The sequence below is a fragment of the Pleurodeles waltl genome, chromosome 9, assembly GCF_031143425.1.
Source record: "Pleurodeles waltl isolate 20211129_DDA chromosome 9, aPleWal1.hap1.20221129, whole genome shotgun sequence".
NCBI lineage: Eukaryota > Metazoa > Chordata > Amphibia > Caudata > Salamandridae > Pleurodeles > Pleurodeles waltl.
This window is the reverse complement of record NC_090448.1, coordinates 562,086,449-562,105,545: the sequence shown is the minus strand read 5'-3', so window position 1 is coordinate 562,105,545 and position 19,097 is coordinate 562,086,449. Positions and strand designations below refer to the sequence as shown.

Here is a 19,097-nt window from a genome sequence, read left to right as displayed (position 1 = left end):
TTCCAAAATTACACAAGGACCCAATGAATCCACCGGGTAGACCGATTGTTTCATCTAGAGGAAGTCTATTAGGGAATACATCTAAATATGTTGATTGTTTTCTTCGACCATTTGTTGAAGCCTTACCTTCTTATATTAAGGACACTGGTGATTTTTTTTTGACGGATTGAAGGTATTGTCTGGGATGAACAATTCCTGATGCTCAGTTTAGATGTTGAAAGTTTATACACTTGCATCCCACATGAAATGGGTATTACAGCAATCAGATATTTTTTAAGAGCAAGATCCATCTTCTTTTTACAACATACTGAAATGTTAGTGCACAAGATTAGAATATGTTTAACAAATAATTTTTTCATCTTTAATAATCAGATCTACCGCCAAACCCAAGGGACAGCGATGGGAACATGCTTCGCTCCTAGTTATGCAGGCCTCTTTTTAGATTGGTGGGAGGAACAGGTAGTGTATAATATGGATCTATTTGAAGAGCATGCAGTCTTGTGGACCCGATACATAGATTATATTTTTTGTATTTGGAACAGCAGTGAAAAAGAGGCACTGGATTTTGTGAGATCCTTGAATGAAAACCAGTTAAATTTAAAATTCACAGTTCATATACACTGTTCCAAAACATAATTTTTGGATCTTAAATTGCAGGTTAGAAATATGAGATTAACAAGATTCTTGCATCGCAAAAAGACAGCAGGAAATAGTTTACTCCATGCCAATAGTTGTCATCCAAAGAATCTCATATGGAGTATTCCATATGGAGAATTATTGAGAGCTAGAAGGAATTGCACTGATAATGAAGATTTTTATCATGAAGCAGAGGCAATGAGTATAAGGTTCCAAGAGAGAGGTTATCCTTGAAACCTTATTGGTAATACATTGAGGAGAGTGATGACGATGGATCGTGACAAATTATTAGTTCCAAAGGTGAAGGACAGTGTGAAAGGTATTCAACCTATCAGGTTTATTACTACCTATAATGACCAAGCTAGAGAAGTAAGGTGTATCTTGAATAAATAGTGGGATATATTAAAGTTGGATGAAAAGTTGGTAAAGGTAATTGGGGAAAGACCTCAGATTACCTTTAGAAGATGTGCATCTCCTAAAGACAAATTATGTTCCAGTCTTTATGAATCCAGTAAGAATCAGAAACAGTCATCGATACAGGACTTTTTTACCTGTGGCTCCTGTGAGGCATGTAAAGGTAGTAAAAGTTGTAAATAAATACAATTATCCCAATCTACTCAACCTTTTGTGATAAAGAAACATCATAATTGTAATACTGAATTTTGCGTTTATGCATTACAATGTCCATGTGCTAAATGTTACATTGGTAGTACCATCCATAAAGCGAAGAAACGAATATCAGAACACGAGAGCTATATCCAAGGAGGATAAAACATATCCCATAGCTAGACACTTTGCACAATGTCATGGAAAAAATAGTAGACTTCTGCAATTTTGTGTACTTGCTAATGTTCCTCTAAATATACGGGGAGGAAATAGAGAACAAGAATTACGAATATTGGAGTCGAAATATATAATGAAATACAGAACAATGCCCCCTGAAGGCTTTAACCTTGATGAGGAATCATCGGTACATTTAGGATGATTTCAGCTGTCAGAATGCGCATAGTGTAAAGGCCACACAGGAGAATACATATGCTATATATATATATATATATATATATGTATATATATATATATATATATATATATACACACATATATATATATACATAATAATATCGTTCTTTGATAATAGGGTAGTTGTTTTAAGTAGGTACAAGTATATAACAATATTTTTGGTATTTTTGTTTTTGTTTAAATATTTAGATACAACTGGTGCAAAAGAGCTATTATACCAAGGCAAGAAGGAAAACAGGAAAAGATCTAAACAGTGACGTATAATTAAGTTTTTCTTTTAATATCGTTATATAAATTTCATTATTATTTTGTGGATTTGTAGTGCATTCCGATAAGAGATATGTTAGATGAAGGTTTAAGATTTATGTATGAGGGTGTGATATTGTAGAATTAAGTTAAATTTATATCATTAGTTTGAGAAATGTATTTTTTAATTATTCTTCTAATTGTTTTGGATTATTCTACTATGTTTATATTTTCATAAGGGAAATATACTTTTTGTGGATGGAAATAGAGTACAATATATAATATGTAGTACAATAGATTCTAAGAAATAGTAAGTTTATTCAAAGATGGCTGACATTTTTCCTGGAAAAGTATGTGTTCTGTTAGTCCTTTGTTTATTTTGTAACTAGGGTTGAAAAAATATGGTGGTGGTCTTCAAATAAGCAATGGAATCAGGTACTTGTAACAACCTGTGATTAAGGAGCGTCAGCTCCGAAACGCGTAAGGTTTTTTCATAATAAATACGCTGGTGCCTAATACGTCTTGGTGCTTTGTGGTGTTGAACGCAGAGAAGGTGGCGCGTTTTTAGTCGATGTGTTTTTTTCAATATATATATATATATATATATATATATATATATATATATATATATATATAAATATTATAGGTAGGCTCAGATTTTACTTGCACAAAACCACAGAAATTCAGCTGTTATAGTTAAAAGTTATTTCAAGAAGCTATAACTCGTGGCCTAAGGTAAACTATAAATAATGCACACCATGCACTGCTAATTACCCCAGATATTACATCAATCATGACATCTTCTATGACAGCATTGATAATACCACTGTAACATTTGCAGTAAAACTGCTGATGAGAGAACTGTGAATGGCGAGGGCATGGGTTATATTTACCTTAGGGCACAAGATATAGTTACTTTTAGCAAAAAAACATACAAAAGCCCTGGAGCATGGTGTCCCTGGGGCCGCAAGTAGCTCAGGGAGGGAGGTTGTGTGCACTCCCCTGTAAAAAAAAGGTCCCTTACCTCATCCCTATACATTTTCAGGGTTTTCACTCTTCTGTGAATAAACTGGCGTGACATCAGTTCCCCATTATGACTTTGAAAGCTATATGTCGCCTCAGGTAATTGGCACATCAGAAGCAAACGTGCCAAAGCAATAAAGACAATTGAAAGGTACAACTGTTACAATGGGACACCTCAAACTTGAAGAAAGGAAAATTAAGTACTTCTAAAGAACTTAATCCAAATAAGTCATCATATATGAGAAAGCTAAGGTATACATGTATGTCGTAACACAGTTTGAAAACCCAATAATACATCAATTAGCATCGTTCAAGTCAATGAGCAGAGCCCATATTTTTCAAAAAAATATTTTTTCCCAGCTGCAACTTAAAGTGGTGGTTATTATATGGAATGTATTTGTACCTGTCATCATGAAAAAAAACTAAAACTAAGAAAGAAGGAGGTGGTGTACGAGTTAGGAACCGAGGAGAACAGAAGGAAAAAAGAGTAATAAAAAGATGCAAAATAATCCAAGAGAGAAAACAGAAATGGATAATGAGAGGCAGGAAGAGAGCGGAATTGCATAGAGGGATGGAGCACAGAAGGTCCCAGAGGAGCAGAGCAACAGAAATTCTAGTAACGAGAGCATAAAATTAAAAACAAATTGAAAAATTAATAAACAAACAAAAGATAAGGAAAATTATAGCAAAGATAAGACAAAGATGAATAAAAGTAGCAAACAAAGAAGAGGTACATAAGAGATTATGAATGAATAGTTGTGGTGCAGCAGGTACGTGGTTGGTGCAGGAACTTACGTAGAGCAGAACTCAAAATCCAGGGCCCGTTTGCGCCGGGAGCTTTGTAGATGGTCCGCTCGCTCAGCGGGTGTGGACATGATCAGCAGGTAGGGTGAGTTTTGGGACTTCTTGCTGATGGATGCCATGTCACCCCTTTTGTTTTCGAAGCCTAGAAGACCAAGTACAGCAAATTAGGTGATGAGTGTCACTGAGATGGGAGAATATCCTAGACATGACTTTGCTTGACAGAGGAAATCCTCTATTGACATGTGCATGAGATCTCGCACAAGCCATCTTCAAATCAGCTGATGGTAGTAAGTATCATGTAGAAATGCTTTTGCTTATTTTGGAAACTTTCTAGTATGGTTTATAGAGATTATTAATCCTTAAACCCAGTAACCCACGAGCATTTTTTAAATCCAGAGACTTACGAAGTGGTGCGATACAGTCACACAGTTATAGGTTTCAAATATCAGCCAGAACTGGGTCTAACCAATGTCTAAAACAGAAATACCATTGTACAGTCTACTTTGTTGTGAAGGCGAATTTCGTAGCAGAATGCCACCCCTAGTTTGCCTCAAACGTGTTGAGGAAGTAGTCGAAAAGAAGGAATAGAATAGAGGGGCCAGGAGCCAGGAAAGAAAGAAACAAGTTAAAATAAAACACTAAAATACATTTTCAAACACAGAGTATTACTACAGAACTTCTGCACCCAGGGCTGGCGTATGGGCAGTCCTATCATAGGAACTGGGTGCTCTTCAGTTTGGCAAGCCCACAGCTTTGCTACAGTAGTACTGCACTCAGATATGCCAAACCCAGAATATTCACTTATGGAGATCGGAAACAGGAGTCTGGATTTACTAAGGCTTTGCGTCGGCGCAAAGTAACTCAGAGTCTCGCTTGGAGATTTTTTATCCAGAATTATAGATGTTTTACGCTGGAAGGGTGCCCTTTTCTCAGCATAAAACCACTTTCACGCAGCTTTGCACAAGGGGAATTAGTGAGGCATTAGTAGTGTAAATCAGCGCAAATACCTGCAGGTTTTGACACAAAGGGACAGATGTATCAAAAAAGCCTTTTTATGATTCGGTGATAGCGATTTTTAAGAAATCGCTATTCCTCATTCGCAAAATGCTATGTATCATACTTGCGATTCGGTAATAGAGATTTCTTAAAAATCGCAAATGCTACTACCGAATCGCAAATTGCGATACCGGCCCCGTTCGCATCTATGGGCCTGTAGGCCCATATTTGCGAATTTTTTGAATTTCCCAATTTGTGAATTCCTAACTGAAATTTGCAAATTTGGGAAATGGAAACCTCAGGGTGCTGGGGGCCTGCTGCACCCCAAGAATTTTTTTAAGGACATGTAAGACACACACATGCCAAAGGGGCATGTGTGTGTTACATGTCAATTTTAAAAATGCATTTTTTAATGCATTTTTAAAATTTGCACATGGTTACCACCAAGTTCAACTTGGTGGTAATACCGATTCCTTAATGCCAAATTTGCATTAAGGAATTGCTTTTTACATGTGGTTTAGAAATCGCAAATAAGGATTCCTTATTTGCGATTTCTTATTTTGAGAATAGCAATTTGCGATTCTCTAAATGGGCTCGCAAATTTAAGGAATCGCTATTTTAACGATTCCTTAAATTTGCGTATGCGAATGCCTTTCATAAGTACTGAAAGGCATTTTTGCATTCGCAAACGGCCATTTGCACTGTTTGCGAATGCAAAAATGGATGATACATCTGGCCCAAAGCCCCTGCTACTAAGATAGCCAGGCACGGCTTTGCTTGATAAACGACGCCTCCCTGAAACAGGTGTTAACAAGAAGAAAAGTGTTTATTTCCCTAACAGCACGCATTGGATGCATGCTGCAGTGCCCAGCAGAACACGTCCACTGAGTGGCATTCTTCTGAGTTGGCCTAGGATAGGAATTTGGACTGGAAGGGTATGCTTCAAGAACAAATCCTATGCCATCCTATACAACTCAGAACACACTTACCAGTGAAGCATAGTGCTAGGCGTTTATTACACAAGGCTGCCTGCTTGTGAAATGTGAATACTGCATCACAGTTTAGCTAATACAGAGCTGTGTCTAATGAAAACTGCCAGTAGGCCAATAACACACACGTTATATACAAACACAAGCACACGTAGCATCATGTTCCAAAGTCATAGTATAAAAATGTGGTCCATAATGTGACAAATCCATAGCATAAACGTGTTATTACTACACTCTAGTATGCCAAAGACATAGCTTTACCACATGAAAACCACACTATTATATATCAACTAAGCAACGTCATCATAGAAGTGAATGCCGTATCACACTGCACTAGATCTACAGCACTGGTGCAGGAACACCTTCTCGGTATATTCCAATTGAACTGCAGCCTGAAGGGCGAAAACAAATGCCCAACGTTTAGGCCTCCAAAACTCACGCACATCAAGTAACGACCCGCTGCCAGGATTCAGGCTGACCTCATGCTAACTTGAAACCTGTCAGACTGAAGGACAAGCGCGGCTGACGGGAGCCACCAGATGAGGCGAAATGTTCTGGAAGGAAGGGCTGTCAAGAACGGCTTCTCTTTATTGCATCTATGTGCGGAATTCATTCTCAGGCCTCGCATGGCAGCGCACCTCCTAAAATTTCTCTCCAGTTCTCTTCAGTTCCGAGGCCTCAGGCTGCCAACAGTGCGTAGACTCGTGCCAGAAAGAGAGAGGAAAAGCTAGGAGGGAAAACTGCCAGCGCCTCATTTGGGCTGTCAGTAAATCCGGGGAGTTGGCAAAGCACCATCTGAAGGACGGCAATGGGTCGGTCCATTTATAGCCAAGATACTGCCGCTAAGTATTGTGTATATGTGTAGCGGCTCGTGATTAGTAAGATGCGTGTTTGCAAATGTGTTTGCACGTTTCTATGATACGCATCTTTTCTTGCCAGTGAATATTTTTCTATGACCCACAAGAGCCGGATGACAGTTGTTATGTTTCTATTGCCAATGACAGACACCTTCCTTGCTGTCAGTGCGCTCATGCCTATGGTCAATGATAGGCACATCTTACTAAACTAAGGGTCTGATTTAGAGTTTGGTGGATGCATATGCCAAAAATTTACAAGAGGGAAGTGGGAGGATATGGAAAAAAACAGGGATAGACATTTTAACCACTGACATATTGAATTGGAAGCAAGAGCAGGGTAAAATAAAGACATTTTTGGCTTCAAAAATCAGGAGTCACTTCTGAATCAGGCCTGTTGGTAAGTATACAGATGGGATACTCCGTTGCAAACATGGCGAAGATACATTTCCGTATTACAAGTGCCATAGGATATAATTCACTTGTAACCCAGCGGATGGGATATCCGTTTTCGTTTGTGAGGAAGTATCCCACGGTAAAAATCTAAATCAGACCCACAGTTTCCCAGATCAGTGAGAGTCTACAGCCAATTTGGCTTGCCATGTGTACTGTTTCATTGTCCACTCCGATACATTCATTGTAGCAGCTGTCAAAACTATAATAGGGGCACTTCCTAGTTTACCTGCAATACTTAATTTGAAGTTTTCCGTTGCGTTGCATGAGCAGGCTTGGCTGAGCTTGAAGGTCTCGAATTCCTCTGAAACACAAGGTGACAAAGAGGTGAGTGCACATGTGTAAAACCTCCATAGACAGAACTGCTAAACCTCTGGACACCAAGGATGAAGCTGCTGAATTGATAACTAGACATATTTGCATCAGGTATTTTGTAATGGGTTCCCTTTCTGTCCACTCTTACCTCCTCACCACTCTGGAGAGACTTAAGAGCTCTTTAAGCGCTATGTAGTGCTATATAGCCAATCAGCCCAACATTATGTGCATCCTTCTTCAGTGTCCCTTCTTTAATTTTGCATGTCCCCTCCTTCAACCTCTGTCTACTTATTAAATCTCCTATCTCTGCGGCACTGTGAAGAAGCCTAGTGCTATCTTAAGCATAAAGCAAGACCCCCAAAATTGCATACCATCAGATGCTCTTTTCTTCCTCTTCTCTTGTACACTCCTATATTCTTTCCTGTTTTCTTCTTAAATCTCTTCCCCTCTCCCTCTTTTGTTCATTTCTCACTGTCTGCACATGGGCAGTGCAAGGGCCCCCCTGTGGATCCCTGCACTTGTTCTCCACCAGCCAGCCGGGTGAAACCCCCATGAAAAGGCTGACGGAGAACAAGGTTGTAATCAGCAGGGCAGCACTGAGTGCAGCACCGCCCTGGCTAATTGCAATCAGCACCGCCGTCAGGCTGTCAGGATTTAGGATCCTGGGGGTGATGGCGGTAGGATGGCAGGTCTGCCCACGAACCTCGTAATGTGGTCGGTCAGACTGCCAAAATCGCGTCGGTCCGACAGCCACCACGGCATTGGCGATCCTCGGACTGCCTATGTCGTAATCTGGCCTATAGTTTATTAGAATAGACTACCACAGGTAATGAAATGTATTATTTACCCAAATTGAGCAAAATAAAAGAGCTGCTAAAACAACATAGACAGTAAAATATGTTCGATACAAATTATTACGGTGTGAGTGTTCCTAATCATTTACTGTGAAATATATTTATAGCAAACGATAACATGTAAGAGGAGGCACTGCAAACTTGCTGACTTCATGCCATACCTTTCCCAGATAGCCACTGTTTCACTGTTTCTGTCACATCAAAGGAGAGCCACACATTCTCTGGAACAGATGACCTCACAAATTTGTTGCCTAAGTAACGTTGAGATGTTCTGCCATTGCACTGTTGGAGGAATGGGCCAGGAATAAATCATTAGATCCTAGCAAATCACTAATAGACAATAATGTTAAATATTTCGGTTAGGTACCATGTGACCTCTGCCAATAAAGAAGGTAAACAAATTGCATAAGTCAAAACTCACAAAGAAGTCACATATATTTTCTTCTTTCTATGACTCTTCAGAAATAGTTGCTGCTTGGAAGAAGGAACAAGCTTTAATATGCCACTGGCATGCTTCCACTCAAAAACGTTTCACTTGACCAGCTATCAACAACAAATATAGGTATTTTCATAGTGTTGTTTAAAGTATGTGGGTCAACATCAGGGTGCATTTGGGAATTAATAACTCAAATAGGGTCTGAGTTATAACTGGTTCCTGCCAATCAAAATGGTCCTCCTCATAATCTGAGGCAACAGTCTCTTACAGGTGAGGAAGAGAGATATACCTCACCTACCTACTTCCAGGCCTACTAATTGTATTCAATATCACAGACTAAAGGAACCTCTATTGACTGAGGTGGCTGAAGCCATATGCTCCGCTCTCCTCTGACTCGAGCCATTTATTCATTGCCATGGTTAATGATTTTTATTTAGTTTCTTTCTGTTCGAATCCCCCCAAGTCTTGTGTCATAATTTGGAAGGATAGTCTCTGCTGCATTGCTCTTCAGTAGTTAACAGTGCTCCTCCTGAAGATTATAGGTGACTAGAACCAGTGCTTCATTTGAGCTGGTGGTTACCGGTGCACAGCATCAGCACTTTATTGTCAATACCGGCACTTAGGACAGTCTGCCACATGTTGCTGCTGTTCGTCTAATTTTGTGATTAGCACAACAGTTGTTTAATACTTCAATATACAATAGAATGACTAATACCTGCCAACGAAAGCTATAAGAATAGCTTGGGCTGCAGATATTAGTCATTTTTTATTTATATTAAAAGTCTGAACTGTCACAATTGTTGGAGGTAGATGATTATTTGTGTTAGCACTTTTATCGGGAGCAATGGGTGGTGCAAGCTGCAGTGGCCGCCTGACAATGGCCATGGTACTTTTTTATTATTATTATTTTTTACAAATAAGGCACCGACTAGAACTCCTTCTGCCACTATTAGTATTACAACATACCTCTACTGAAAAATAGTTCTAAGAAGCAAAATTTCCACAAGGCTCTAGAAACCTCCATCTGCAAACAATTCCCAGATGGCAAAGAAAATGTTGAAACGTACTTATTGGACCCAAGCTGAATTACTATAATTCAGGGCCAAATACTCTGCCATTCTCCTTTCAATGCAAACTCCATCACTCAGGATAGCCACATGTTGATATATATATATATATATATATATAGCAGTTCAACGACCACATACCACAATACTGTTCCTAGGTATCCTCCCTTACAATGGTGCCATTTGCCAAAATCATAGCTTTAGAGTAGACTAATATGTACATATCTTAATCAGGCAAGTAAACTAGTTAAATCAATGGAGCAGGAAAAAGAATTATGAGCTTAGCTATTATTATCTCTGTGCAATACCTGGGCTCCCTCTAAATACGCAGGTGATCGCCACAAAATAGTGAAAACTTCAAGAATGAGCACGGACCTAGAAATTCGGTCCACACTAGCTTAAAAAAACAGTAAAGAGGCACTTGAATTCTGTCTCCATGACATTGAAATCACTTTACTGGGTTCCTATAAACGTGACAGTTAACTTCCAAGACCCGCTGACCTACCCACATCCCATGGATTGGAAGTTCCCAAAATATCTGAGCAAAAAATGAAAGAATGCTACCTCAGCCATCAGACACCTACTTCAGATAATCCCAGCATACTTCAGCTCAAAAGTACGCCAAAATAACCTATTTTGTGAGGTGCCACGTCTGACCATGAGTGCAAAAAAAAATAATCACTCATCTCTGGCAAAAATACCAAACCTCATAGTAGTCGCTAATTGTATCCAGAAATAGCTCTGTGATTCTAAATACTTTATGTCATGAAGGCATTTTGCACTCTAGTTTTTTAATCTTCCTAGTTTGGCCATAAAACAAGATGTTCTTGTATGACTACAATAATGAGAACCTAGGTTAACAGATTTTCTGGAATAATGTACCAGTCATTGGGACCGACCCAATGCTGTACCAATTTAGAAAAGAGTTGAAGACACACCTCTTCAAAGAACACTACAGCACAATGTAATAACTGTCTCCAAATAAGCAATCTCTCCTCTCACTCATTGACTTTATGTTTTTTTTTGTCTCTGTATGGCGCTCCGATGCTTTATGGCAAGGCTCCCAATACAGAAATATGGCATACATGCATATATTTGTTGGCCATCTCGCAAATAGCCAGAGTAGATTTTCTCATTTCCAGTTCCTTGAATGTACAACAAGAACACTGGAGGGAGCTGCTCTGCGTGACAAAACATATTTGCATTACACCATCCATTCATTCATCCAGATTATATGTTTGGAAATGTAGCAGAACAGTATTTTTGCTCAGTTACTTGAGTTTTGCAAACAGTATTATGTTTTTTATAAAAAATAAGGTTGGTAGAGATGCCTTTGCTAAGCTTCTTTTATTTTCAAACAAAACATGTAAAATTAATTTCTGTGATTCCCATTGTGTGCCACCCGATGGGTATTTTGGTTTCTCTCTGATATATTATTGAATTCAGATATGTAACACAACAACTGAAAAAAACACCTAGACCCTGCCAGTTCTATCGACTTTATCAATGGTTGATAGCTGTTTAAGATGAGTAACAACAATGATTTGTTATAAGTAATTAACATTGGTAATGTTTCAATTCTGAAATTGTGAGACTATGAATGAACTATTATTAAGGCCTGTAGAAGGAGTTTTGGCCTTCAGTTATGTGTGCTTTATGTTAGATATGTATGCCCATTTTCTCAGTACATCTGATCCATATGCATCCATCTTCAAACTCATCTCTTTCCTCTTCAGCACCTCTTTTCACTCTCCCTCAAATGCACTCCCTCGCATATCCGTCACTTCACCATCCCCAAACACACACAGCACTCACTCACATTTAAGCTCTTTTTTTTTTACTTTTGCCTTGTAAATATTTGGACATCTGTGTACCCCCTTCACACACAATTGCACAGAATTTCAATTGCAACAGAAATACATGACCATTGTTTTGTGTGCTCTGCAGAGAGGACAAACCACCCACTCAGCCTCAGCACCAGAGCTCTCAATCAAAGCCCCATATAAACACCTGGCACGACTCAAAGTATGCACTTTGCAAGATTAAGGAAAACACATGAAATAAAAAACGATCTAAATCGCTGAAATGCATTACCTTAATATTTTTAACATTCATTGTTTGTAAATCAATGTATATTTTTGGCATTAATGTTATGGGCATGAGGTTAGGAGCAATTTTAACGCGATACAGCATGTAACTGTCTTTACTTAAGCACATATTTCTCCCTTTGCACTTGACTCAGATATTTGTATCAACTTTGCAAGGGAACAAAATCCCTGCTCTTCTTAAGGATACCTTTTGAGGGGAAACAAATACTACAGCTTCACTTCTAAATGGGCCAGCAACCAGCCGCCAGGATCCAAGGTGTCTCAGGGGGAAGGTTTACATGGCCATGGGTCTCAGCACAATATACATAACACAAGATTAGCATTGGAACACCAATACTGAGGACAAGGCGCCAAATCACACGTGCTTGCATCCAGTCCTATCGTGTGATGAATAGAAAACATTGGGGTCTATGCCTGTGAATGACAGCCCTCTCGTCTCAGGCAGAGATGCAGACTCTGATGCATAAAACCATGATGCTGACAGCATCACTCGCCTACGGTGGATACCACCATAGATTACAAAGGCAATCAAGGGCTTTAGAAAGTAAAGCCCTGCGTCGTGCGTCACACTGCAGAAAGTCGCTTTACTGCCTGGCTGCTTTAGAGCGAGATGGGGGAGGCAGTCTGGGACAGACATTCCTGACTTACATACATTAATTTGTTTAGAGATATGATCGATTTATTTAATATTTTCTTTAGTAAACATTTAGAAATTTCAGAGGGGCGCAGCGCCAGATCCCAATTGGAGAAACCACCCATGGCAGGGATACCCTCTTCCAGACACTTAAAGGGACTAGTTATGACCAGTAATACCCAGCAGTGGATACTTGTATTATTACGCACCTGATATAACTCAACTCGCTGCTCAACACTCCTTTCTGCATTGTTCGAGCTCAGCTGTAGCATTCGAAGCTCTGCGCGGTAAAGTAAGGCCTCGCTGGTTACACTCTCACGCAGTTTGGAAGCATCAAATACGATCACTACATCACCATCGCGTCGATCGCAGGCTGGGGAAGCTCCTGAAAAAAATAAGAGTATAGTTTAGTTCAGTGGCAAACACCAATAAGATAAGAAATGAGCAACCTAACCTAAGGTCTCAAGGCCTTCCCCCGCGGTCCCTGGTTTAAATTTTTTTTTTTATATAATTTGCTTTTACGGGCTATCTGGGACCGCGGGATAAGCCTCAAGGCCTCCCTCGCAGTCCCATTGCTCCAGCAAGCAGGCAGTTGCTTTTAACAGCAGCTGCCTGCTTGCTGGAGCAAACCTTCGATCTATGTTCTCTGCAAGCATATTAGCATGCAGGGAGCAGAGATGATAGGTATGGCTTTTGACAGTGGGACTTGTTTGACAGGTCCTGCTGTAAAAAACTGGAATGTTTGCTGTGACTTGGCTGAAGCTTCAAAGCTGCAGCCAAGCCACAGCAAGCAGTTATGTCCCAGGGTGAGCACCACAGGACATAGTAGGAGCTGGCCCTGGAGGTGGTGGCAGTCCCCAGGGCCATCAGTGGCTCTGCGAGGGGGGCCGCGTGGCCCTCCTCCAATGTGTTAGAAGCCCCAGGGAGCTGGTGATCCCAAGGGCAGCAGGGGGGCTCTTAACCTCGCTTATTGTTTATAAGCCCGGAGAGGTGGGGGTCCCAGGGCAGAGGGAGGGGGCCAGGCGGCCCCCTCCGCATTATTCAGCAAATGCCTCTGGGACTTGGCCCACCAAGGAGCTTTGTAACAATGCGCTTAGTATTTTTTTATTTCTTTTTTTTATGGCGGATCCGCGAGCCACCGTGACTCCGGCTGTAGAGTTTAAAAAACATTTTTTAGCCCAGTGCGGGGGAGGGGAGCTCGGCTACCGAGTCCCAAGATGGCTGGCAACACTTCCTGGTTGAAGGGCTGACAGCCAATGAGACCTCTGCACAAGATCAGGAGGGATCGCGAATCCTTTGTGTCCCTAAATATATAACTTTGTTTCCCCTTACTTTCTCAAAAACTACTGAACAGATTTACTCCAAAAGAAAAAAGGGTTGCTTTCTGGACCAGCAAACTACCTTTCTGCCAAATTTGGTGCTATCGCTGTTCAAAATCACTATAGAAAAATTAACAAGGAAAAGGTGTTTTGAGCCCCCCTTTTTCTCTGCCCCCCTGGACGGATCACCCTGAAACTTTCCAGACAGCAGCTGACGTGACTGGCAACGTTTTTTTAGAAAGGTTTGTGAAGATTTGTCAAGCAGTGCCAAAGATATAGGTAAATAAAAATATGCTTTTTATGTAGAAACTATGTCCTAATTATAACTAGCAGGTGGCGACCACCACTAGGTAATTTATATATAAATATATATATATATGGTAATTCCCCTCATGTCTCTAAATACAAGTATCAGCACTTTAGAGTTATTAATGTATTCAATGGCTTATATCCATCAAACCCATATCACACTGTCACCTAATGGGCGTAAAGTGACCATATACTGTAAAAATATATATATTTAATACACATTCGGGAGTTGGTGTTTCATTACATTGAGGTTACTCTACTCTGCGGACTTCACCATTTCACCATTTAAATCCGACATCCTGCTTTGACCTGTCACTCAGAGTCTATGTTTAGAATTCATTATACCGCGTCTGCAGGCTCTGATTGGGCTTTTTTGTTTTTTTACTGTATAGATTTTACTATTAGTAGCAGTTTTGAAGTTTATTGTATTAATCCACAGATTACAATAAAAACAGTGTATTATCATAAGTATAAAATAGTAAATGATTAAAAGGTACTGGAGATATCATATTTAGTAATAGCTATAATTAAAAGAATTGCTAAACACGGGAGGTTAACGCTTTATAACCATCATCTAAAAATGTCACTAGATTCCCATGAAGTAGAGGCAGGGCAGCTGAATGGCTGAACGCTGGTTGCTGATCAGTGCAATGTCATGGAAGTCATGAATTTGAATGTTGGCAGGCCAGACCCGTATTCTATCTATCCACAGTGGGTAAGCCGGGTAATAGCAAAATCTGCTAGTTACAGTGCTTAGAAATGGTAGAAGTCTCATATTCGACTCTATATAAAAATACAATTTATTATTGACTGTCACTTTTTTTAGTTGAGCTGAGCATTGCTTAGTGAATCTCTACTGTGTTCAACTGCCCTGCTTGTTAAATTATGCAACCCATGCACTTTCAGAGTGGAGGCATGTCTCGGTCAGTTACCAGCGGGTATTGTTTCTGTTTGTGCAGAATTTAGGGGCTTATTTACAAGCTACTTGAGCCGCCGGTGCGTCACTTTTCACATGGGATAAAGGGCCAGATGTATCTAACAGATTTGCGATCGCAAACGGCCCAACAGGCCGTTTGAGATCACAAAACCTGCATTTTGGCATGTAACAAATCCAATTTGCGATTTAACTTGTTACCGAATCGTAAATTGGATTTGCGACTACATACCCATTGGGTAGTAGGGGCATGTCAAGGACGTCCCTTCCTAATACCGAATCGCAGAGGTATGTATGATTGTTTTGTGACTGTGAATGCGGTTGCAAAACAATTGCAGTTACCACCAATTTCAAATTGGTGGTAACTCATTCGCAAAGGGGAAGGAGTACCCCAGTGGCCCTCTTCCCCTTTGTGAATGCATGCGAAAACATTTTTTAAGAGCAGTCAGTGGTCCCATGGATCACTGCCTACTCTTAAAAAATGAAAAGAAAACTTTTCACTTTTCTTTTTTAAATGCATCTCATTTTCCTTGAAGGAAACGGGCTGCATTTAACAAAAAAAAAAAAGATTGCTTTATTGAAAAGCAATCACAGACATGGTGGTTTGCCGAGCCCAGCAGGACACCATCCCTGTGATTGTAGCCATTCGCAATGGGTTGCAAATTGCGACCTACCTCATGAATATTAATGAGGTGGGTCCATTTGCAAGCCCTTGCTAATCGCTATATGAACCTGCTGGAATTTCAAACATTTCAATAGCGATTACTTAATTGTGATTCACCAAAAATCGCAATTTGGGAATTGCTATTGGGAAACTTGATACATCTGGCCCAAAGTAAGTACAGGTGGCCTACCTTACTAAAAGCTTGGTGTATAACAAAACTCTGTTAAACTTACATTTATTAATAACATTCCAAACAAATGTTCATATCACACACGCTTCAAAGTACTTAAGAGGTGTTTCTTTTACATAAGTTCAACCCTATGTAAACAGTGATCACTAAAGCGCAGCGGTGTAAGCCAACTCACATAATGCACAGCGACAGCCTGCACAATACAATGCAAAGGCTTCTGCAGCAGGTGATTGACACTCAAAATGTTGGACATCAGAGCTATCTTTCCAGCTGGGCGTGGCCACAGAAAGCTCCTCAAAGTAATAGAGAAGAGCGGGGCTTTAAGTGCGGCGGGTCCTGCATGGTCCCAGAGCCAGCAGTAATTAATAAAATAAAACGCTGATCGATTTCTCAGCAATGACAATAAAAACCTTTAAGGTAATCTGTTTCAGTGAAGCGGTCCCCGCTTAGCTTGCACATACTTCTCTTCATCTTAAGCTCCCTCACAGAATTTGTTTAGCCAGATGTTGTTTCTGTATTTTGTTCGTACAATATATGGCTCCTGTGTAGTGCATGCTGTGGACTGTCTCAACTGTAGGTTTCATGGTGAGTTCAGGTTGCGGGTGGCTGTTAATGACAGGGCACAACTGAGAGCAGTGAAGTTCAGGCTGGAGACAATTTGAGCCTGTCACTGTGACTCTCGTGGGTCATAAAGGTGTTCAGAATACATGCAGTCCTTGGCCTCTCTGCATACATGGTCACATATGTGCCAACTGTAATGATCTTTTTAAGTGTAAGTGTGTGGATAAGTTACATACACAGTGGCAGCCCGTCCTTTAGGGCAGAGGGGCCACGCCCCCCACCTTTTGCCCCCCATGAAGAGTGTCTGTCAGGCTGAACAAAGGTCAGCCTGACAGACACTCTTCATGTTCAGGTCAGGCAGCCAAGAGCAGACATGCGCGATTTGCGCAGACTCCTGGCTGCCTGAGCTGAACTTTGCTGGGCTGAGGAGATCACAGCTCCTATGGGCGTGACCTCCTCACCCCAGCAAAGGTGTCTTGAGGCCCTCCCCAGGGTGACGAGGAAAGCGTCACCAATTGACACTCTCCCTGGGCGCTTCAGTTTAAGCCCTGAAGTGCCCAGGGCGAGTGTCAATCAGTAACACTTCGTCACAGAGTAGGGTGGGGTCAGCAGTCTCACTGACCCCATCCCACTCTGTGACGAGGCTGGGACTGCTCCCTTCCCTCATTGGCTGACCTAAGGTCAGCCAATGAGGGAAAGCAGCAGTCCCAACCCTCCTGGGACCTGGAGGCCAAAGGTAAGTGTGTGTGTGTGTGTGTGTGTGTGTGTGTGTGTGTATGATGTTTCAAATTGAATGTTTGGTGCGTGCGTGCATGTTTGAATGGTATGAATGTTGTTAATGGATGTGCGTGCGTGTGTGAAAGAATGAGTGTGTGTGATGTTTTAAAATGAATGTTTGGTGTGTGCATGTTTGAATGGTATGAGTGTTAATGGATGGATGTGCGTGCGTGTGTGAACGAATGAGTGTGTGTGTGTGTGTGTGTGTGCCCCGCCCGCCCCCTCCCTCCTAAAGCTGCCGGCCGCCACTGTACATACATCTAATGAAATAGTGACTTTTCCAAAGATAAAAAATGCTGTGTTTACAGCTTGGGGGGGAGGGGCGTCACGAGAGAGAGAATGAATATGAGCAATGTGCACATGCTTTGTACAGTCAGTGTCCCAGGGAGCAGGCCGTAATTGAAGCAAAATGGAAATGTCAGTTTAACAGACCAAGGGATGAATCCGACTGACAAACGCCCCTTTAAGTACCTATATATTATATGCTTCATTTTGAGAAAAACAAAATTCTGGTGAGATAGCTAAAGAGATATCAAAGGCCAGACATAAAAATAGATTGGTAGTTGGGACAAAAGTGAGGGCTGAATAAATACTGATTGATTTTAATATACTTCTGAAGTTAAATAATGTTTATCTAGCGTGTCTAGTAGGCACATTAATACCAAGCATTGGCAAAGCCAATAGGTTTCACCTTCGTTTTATTTTTTTTATCTAACTGGATTCCAAAATATTAGAAAAATGTAATAATAATGTTTGTTTTGAATTTGATAAACTTGTTAATAGTTGTTTATGTTGTGATGTATGTTGAATTAATAAACAACATAAACAACTATTAACAGTTTAACAAATTTAAAACAAACATTATTATAACATGTTTCTAATATTTTGTAATTCAGTTAGATAGAAAGTAAAAACAAAGGCGAAACCTAGTGGCATGAGGGCATGCGGCGAAGAAGAAAGAAGACGGCATGCAGGAATGAAGAAAGAAGACAGCAGTGAAGAAAGAAGACAGAGAAGAAGGCATGCGATGAAGAAGAAAGAAGACGGCAGTGAAGAAAGAAAACAGAAGACGGCATGTGTTGAAGAAGGAGACAGCAGTGAAGAAAGAAGATGGTATGTGGTGAAGAAGAAACAAGATGACAGTGAAGAAAGAAGACAGAGAAGACGGCATGTGGTGAAGAAGAATGAAGACTGCAAGTGGAGAAGAAGAAAGAAGACAGCAGTGAAAAAAGAAAACAGAAGATGGCATGTGGTAATGAAGAAAGAAGACGGCATGCGGTGAAGAAGACAGCATGTGGTGAAGAAGAAAGAAGATGGCAGTGAAGAAAAACAACTGAAGACGGCATGCTGTGAAGAAGAAAGAAGACGGCATCAAAGAAAGAAGACAGAAGAAGGCTTGCGGTGAAGAAGAAAGAAGACAACAGTGAAGAAAGAAGAGGTTATCTGGTAAAGAAGAAAGAAGATGGCAGTGAAGAAAGAAGACAGAAGGCATCACGCGGTGAAAAAGAAAGAAGACGGCAGTGAAGAAAAAAGACAGAAGACGGCATGCAGTGAGGAAGAAAGAAAACAGCAGTGAAGAAAGAAGATGGCATGCGGCGAAGAAGAAAGAAGCTGGCAGTGAAGAAAGAAGACAGCATGCGGCGAAGAAGAAAGAAGACAGCGAAGAAAGAAGACAGCATGCGATGAAGAAGAAACAAGACAGCGAAGTAGGGGTCGTAGCTGGACTCTTGCTCTAGGCTAGATTGCTGGTTTGGGGATGACAGCACTTTTGTTATGAAATAAGACAGAAGACGGCATGCGGTGAAGAAGAAAGAAGACAGCAGCGAAGAAAGAAAATGGCATGCAGAAAGAAAAATGGAGTACTTTCAGCATCGTAGCCAGAGGAAGGACACTGGCAAGTGTCCAATG

The 19,097-nt window shown here is 40.7% G+C and overlaps 1 protein-coding gene across 1 annotated transcript in view; it reads right to left on the bottom strand.

Annotated features, from left to right (window-relative positions):
* TGFB1 (transforming growth factor beta 1) overlaps window positions 1–19,097 on the bottom strand; it is a 135,910-nt gene that overhangs the window by 24,830 nt on the left and 91,983 nt on the right. The window contains exons 2-5 of the mRNA XM_069207528.1: window positions 12,645–12,820; window positions 8,352–8,472; window positions 7,251–7,325; window positions 3,721–3,871 (exon numbers count right to left, since the gene is read on the bottom strand). Coding sequence (XP_069063629.1) covers window positions 3,721–3,871; window positions 7,251–7,325; window positions 8,352–8,472; window positions 12,645–12,820 — 523 coding nt within the window. The remainder of the gene's footprint in view (window positions 1–3,720; window positions 3,872–7,250; window positions 7,326–8,351; window positions 8,473–12,644; window positions 12,821–19,097) is intronic.